General features: G+C 38.0%; 1 protein-coding gene across 1 annotated transcript; it reads right to left on the bottom strand.

Annotated features, from left to right (window-relative positions):
* Window positions 1-504: 504 nt before the first annotated feature.
* LOC110336685 (olfactory receptor 10A3-like) lies at window positions 505-1,437 on the bottom strand. The gene has a single exon (XM_021219394.1). It carries the CDS (start codon window positions 1,435-1,437, stop codon window positions 505-507), a length of 933 nt encoding a protein of 310 aa, XP_021075053.1.
* Between the last annotated feature and the right edge of the window lie 5,139 nt (window positions 1,438-6,576).

A 6,576-nucleotide genomic window follows, 5' to 3' on the forward strand; every position in this document is an offset into this window, starting at 1 on the left:
CAATAGGCCTTTGTAATAATTTTTCAAAATGTATTTCTTCCATGGTTATTCAAATTGTTGAACAATGGGCTTAGGTAGAAGCACAGGGACTAAGCAGCTGCTTAATTAGTGAATAGCAGTGACTTGAACTCTCAGCAACGGACAGAGAAGCAAACACACACACAATATAAAACTAAACGGAATGGTAAGTGACAGAACAGAAAGAGAGGTGATACATAGAAAGACACCATTTACTCCATCAGAGGCACAGGAAACCAAGAATCAACATATGAATATGTGAAATTAGATTTCTTGAAGCGTCATCTTAATAACAATGCTGTAGTAATAAACTAGATATCCACAATTCACAAATATGTGAAGACTGTCACATCATACTGTAAAGACAATACATACATTAAAACAAATGACTAAAGTTTTGAGAGAGGAAACCCTTTTGTCATGATTTACTAAAGAAAGGTAGAGTTTCTATGAGTGGTTCCAAATCCCAAATGGCTTCTCAGCAAGTCAAAAAACCACTTTTCTTTGGCAAAATTTTACCACAGCCCTTTTCATCTCCTTGTTTCTCAGGCTGTAGATAAGTGGATTCAGCAGAGGGGTGAGCAGAGAGTAAGCCAATGACATCAGTTTCTTGGTGTCTGGTGAGTACCTGGATTTGGGCTGTAGATAAGTCATGCATGCTGTGCTATAGAAGAGGGTGACAGAGGTGAGATGAGAGGCACACGTGGAAAAGGCCTTATGCCTCCCTGTAGTGGATGGCATCCTCAGGATGGTGAAGAGAATTCGAGTGTAAGACAAGAGTATCAATAGGAAGGGGACCAGGACAAGCAAAATGGTGCCTGTGAAGGAATAGACTTCAAACAGGAATGTGTCTGCACAGGCAAGTTCCAGCACTGCTGGGGTTTCACATGATATATGATTAATTTTACTAGGACCACAGTAGGGGAAGCTAAACACCCATGCGACCGACACAGTAGCTGTCATGATACCCAAGACCCATGAGCACACCACCAATTTCACAAAAATCCTTTTGTTCATAATCACTGGGTAGGTCAGAGGGTGGCAGATTGCAGCAAATCGATCATAAGCCATTGCCCCCAGGAGAAAACACTCAGTCCCACCAAAGAGAAGAATGAAGTATGTCTGTGCAAAACAGCCCCCAAAGGAAATGGTTGCTTTCTCACTAGTCAGGACCACCAGCATCTCAGGCATAACTGTTGTGCTGAAGCTTGCTTCCACCACAGACAAGTTCTGCAGGAACAAGTACATGGGGATGTGCAGGCTGTGGTCCAGAAAGATGACAGTGACAATGGTGGCATTTCCTGTCAGAGTCACCAGATAAATAACTAAGAAAACTCCAAACATGTGTACTTGGAGTTCAGGGAGGTGAGAAAATCCCAAGAGGATGAACTCAACCACAGAGCTGTCATTCTGTCCCATCACTGCAGGAGGCGAGTCCTGTATTTTCTCAAGGACATAGTGTACAACAAATGAACATCCAGTCAACCAATCTGCATTGATCACAGCACAGAGCATAAAAGGAGGAGACCAACATCACAATTAGCAACTTGAAGGATGCCTAAGCACTTGCATTAATGAGCCCTTGAAATAGAAATGGAGGAATGGGGACTTTGTTCTAAGAAATCTGACCTAACACATAAAATGCAGTCCATTTTCTGTCACAAGTTGTATATAATGTGGTTTAAAATTTAGACACAGCTTTAAAGTTAATAAAAATGTTTTCTAAAGGTATTCTAACTCTATACAATCTTATGACATCACCTGCATTATGTAATATTAGATAAATATAAAAGCTGTGATCATAAAAATAAAGTACATAGGTAAATATTTATGGACCTAACTCAAAATTTTTCATAAAAATGTTAAAATTCAGCTACGAATTTAAAAGTGAAATTTTAGATAAAATTTTGCTACTTAATGGCTTCTCTTTTCATTGATAGATTTTGTATGTGTATGTGTGTGTGTGTATTTCATAAATGGAACCTCAAATTGTATGATGTTACTTATTCTATGTTAGGTACATCTTTTACTAATCATTGTGTTGGCCAAGTACAATGGGATATAGCTATGAAAAGTAGTTACCTTGTTTATGAAAACACAGAGGAGGTTATATTTTACATGTTGTTGTGGTGAATGATACCTACAATTTGTGTGAATTGCTGAAATGTTGCTAAATTCTTCCCAGATTAGAACTAGCCACTTCTATTAGAATTTACCCTGACATGACAGGGTAACATCAATGCCCATCAATAATGCCCATCAGGTAAACATCAATGCCCATCCCTGTGACCAGGATGGCTTAAGAAAAAGGCCACATGAGGGCCATCACAGGGCTGTGATTTGAGTTTCCACTATTTCCTCTCTGTTCTCTCTCTTCACTTTCTCCACTCCATTCCTATTCCAAGTCATTATGAATCATTAATTACTCAACAAATTATCATCAGCAACCCATTTTCTAGGCTCTGTACTGTCTCAAACTCATTTGAGTCCAAGACCGTTAAAAACTTAGCGTGTTACATGAGACAGGCATGACTCCTTAACACATGCTGCCGTAGCATACTTCAGAACTCTAAATATGACTTTCACCATTTCTTTTATTACAAAATATTTCCGTATGCAAAAATGTAAACATCTTTAAGAACATAGCTATGAAAAAGAAATTTTTTTGTTTCTTTCTTGGATATATGCACAATGCCTACAATAGTCCTTGGTCCATAAAACATATTGGCACAGTATTCCTAACACAATAGAAGGACTAAGGCTCACAACAACCTAGAGATCATTTCAAAACAGATAATAGGAGTTTAGATTTTCCCAGCACAAAGAAATGAACACCTCAAGTAATAGAAATGGTAATTGTTTTGATCTGACCATTGTATACTCTAAAAATAAATTGAAATGTACTACTACAGTTCATAAGTATATGCAATTTCTCTATGAACATACATAAAGAAAGAATATGCACTCAGACATATACATATATATATATATATATATATATATATATATATATATATATGTATTTAAAACTTAAACAAAAATAAAAAGCATACTACCATAAGTGATAAAGAACAATTGAGCAATTGTTCTATCAATGACTTACAGATGCTAATGTCTTAGACAACTCAGACAAACAGTTCCATGGTGGGTATTTCATTCATTAACCTTCATCCTCCAGCTGAGAACAGTCAGCACTGGCATCAGTTCCCAAATATTCTAGTAAGAAATAGGCTATGGTAAGTGCAGCAAACTATTGATCTCTAAAATTGTGTTTGTTCTTCTCCTTGAATTAAACCAAATATAATTACCAAACACAAACCTAAAGAGGCAAATGATTTGGTTGTGTATTATGATCCTTGAGCACTGAGGTATTCCTTGCAGAAGGTCTCCAGCAGAAGATTCCTTGCAGAAGGTCAGTGAGGAGAAATATAAAGAAAAAACTAAGGACAAGCATATATCACAAGCAAAGCTTACCTAGTCATTCTATCTCGTTAAAGTCCATGCCTCAAAGCCACCTATTCATAAATATGACTTAGGGCACTGATTTCGGAAAATTCCAGACACTCATGTGCTGCAGTGGTCTCTCTGAATAGAACTTGAAATCACTGTGTGTGCATATTTCTCTGTTTTGTGAAAGCTAAACAGCCTTGACCTTGGATTCTTGGTGACAGAGATCAAGGGAAGAAGCTCAAGAGTATCACTCCTCCATGTCTCCACTGAGGCTTAACTTCTCTTACACAAGAGACTCCCCCGTAAGATCTCCCTATAGAAATTAAAACAGAAGAGTGAACGCTGTAAATAGGGAAGCAAGGAGATATGGGATGAGAATGTAATTCTATTAGATTTTATTAGACTGTATACAGTCTATGCAATGATGGGAAATAAGTTTAAAGCAAATACATCTGCCAAACCTGTGAGGTAGACAGCCTGGATGTCCCTGATGCAAAAATTTCTACATTCTCCAAGATAAAGATGGAGATGCCATAATGGGGAGGGGGGAAGAAATATCCTCATAGGTAACCACTTCTATAGTCAGAAGTCTAGACAGGCTGGCTTGACTTTGAGAATATCATTGAACAATGCTTCTTTTAAATTCTCTACAAAGTAAACACCATGTTCTATATCACCTGCATCCAACAGTAATTGTTGCACATAACCTCAAGGAAGAGATTTTCATTCTCAGAACTCAGTTGGAGCACCCCTCCTAAATCACCTACTTTAATGGAATGAGGTACCCAGGCATGCAGCTTAAGCATGTCTCTGAAATGAGATGTATTGTTGTACATGACTTTTCATTTCCTTCCCCAATGTAGCTCACTAGGGCATGTTTCATCCCTGTATAATCTGTGTCTGCATGTCATTGATGATATTTGCTACATATAAGCAATTTGTGAGAAGTCATCAAAATTTGGAATGATTCGTGCCCTTTCTATGTATATATTAGGTTTAAAGAACAGGTGTGTAAGGTGGATGCATGCACTTGTGGAAAAAAGGAAAATGGCAGCAATATCAAGGCAAACACTGCATTCATTTAGAAGTAGTTTTGTAATATGCAATATGCATAGACAAATGCCACACCCACTCCAGTAATGACTTGTGTGACAGGCCCAGAAGCTTGGGCACAGTCCTGAGGCAAAAAGTTCATGGAAACTTTGTCTCCTGGAACCGTGGCATCCTGTAAAACAAGTGCTCCAAATCTGTCCTTGCTTTAGTTGGTGAATGGATCTGTGTGCTTTCCTTCAATATTGTTTTATTATAAGTGCCTCTAAAGATTGATTTTGACATATAGCTAAATTAGATTAGCCTTCACCAGTGTTCCAATATCCTAGGAAATTGTTGAGCCAACCTTGGGCTTTGATCTTTGTAAGAATGTTACTCATTCAGATGAAAATGCCTCCAGTGTTTTATCTATCTATCTACCTATCTACCTATCTATCTATCTATCTATCTATCTATCTATCTATCTATCTGTCTGTCCGTCTATCTATTTTCTAGTTATCTACAATCTATCGTCTAGCTATCATCTATCATCTAGAAAAAATCTATCTATAATTTGTCTATCTACAATCTTTCTATCTATAATCTGTCACCTATCACCTATCTATAATCTATCCCCTGCCTATAATCTATCATGTAGTTATCTATATCTCTCATTTTACTCTGAATAAGATTCCTCTTAAGATTTTAAAGGTTGTGCTCCTCTTGCCACTTAAGGTTCCCACATGCTGATGTCTACATTGTACTGCTTCAACCCAGTCTCATCTCCCCCAACCACACCCCCAATCATGGCCTTGAGATAGTAATTCCAACAAAGCTCCTTCCTGCAGGGAAGGGTGTGTTAGATTCCTCTCCAGAACAGCTGCTCTGGTGCCACTTTGTACTTAACTGTTGCCAGAGCTGTTAGAATCAGAACCTTGACAAACCTAACAAACCACGTTCACTCATGCACCCTCAGTAGACCCATTAAATAGTAGAAAGCAGAGAACAGAGCTACATGGGGAAGAGGAGCAAAGAAGTCAAATGAATCCTCCAAACAACCTTGGGATCTTCACCTGAGGTTTAGCACTAAACAGAAGAACAGTAACTATGTATGACTAATCAGTCCTGGCCAAGACATGGCCACACCTGTCAGTATTATCTAGGCTATAGTCTATCTTATGAAATAAATTGAAAAAAATGCAAGAACTAGATAGAATTTTCTTTTGCAAGACAAACTGCACTCTCTGGCTACCACTAGCCTTTCACTTCCCCAGCATAAGATTTTGGGGGGAATTACAGATTCTTAGAATGTACTGTATGTACTTAGAATGTTTGGATTACTATTAGAACCAAAAAGAGAAGCAATATGTGTCACTTTAAAATATTTTTAACTCTTACCAGGACTGTTACAAGTTCACATTAAATAAATAGGTTCTCAGGTTGTGCCCTCCTCTTGACTGACTGTTTTACAAACAGCACGAACCCCATTCTCAGTACAAGCAAGGCCCTCTTAGCCCATCCATTTGCAATGATGGGTTCCACGTTTGTATTGAAAGAGGAAGCAAAGTAGCTCATAGACAATAAAGTTGTTGACAAAGAGTTTAATAAAGTCAGAATCTTCATCCATACCTCTGTACCCACGTTGTGTTAAATTGTCTTGGTAATAATAAATAAATAAATTTCTAGTCAACTTAGTTAAGCTGACAAGCCTAAATAAAAATTCTACCAAAGTCCAACTTTGTAAATCAATGTGTTTCCTGAGGTTCTGGCAAGGGGTTACTTACAGGTGATGGAGAATATGGTACCTTGATGACCCAAAAGCAGATACAGCAGAGTGAGTGGCAACAGTGAAAACTACAGCCCTAGACCTTCCTTGAAGTATATTTGACAGGCAACTCACAGGTCAGAGAGTCTCCCTCCTAGACAAAGTGTTCCTTTTATATAATCGTAGAGGGAGGCCTTGTGAATCTTGTAACTTCCTTGAGTGGATAACTTTCTAAGCCTTGTATGTTTTCTTTATTAAGGAACCTCTCTCCAAGATGGAGTGTTTCAAGTCCCAAGAAACTACTGAGCAACCCA

This window comes from Mus pahari, chromosome 1 (assembly GCF_900095145.1).
Source record: "Mus pahari chromosome 1, PAHARI_EIJ_v1.1, whole genome shotgun sequence".
Taxonomy (NCBI): Eukaryota; Metazoa; Chordata; class Mammalia; order Rodentia; family Muridae; genus Mus; species Mus pahari.

Bases quoted from the DNA above. Each gene is read 5' to 3' on its own strand.
- LOC110336685 (XM_021219394.1), bottom strand. From the start codon at position 1,437: ATGGGACAGAATGACAGCTCTGTGGTTGAGTTCATCCTCTTGGGATTT.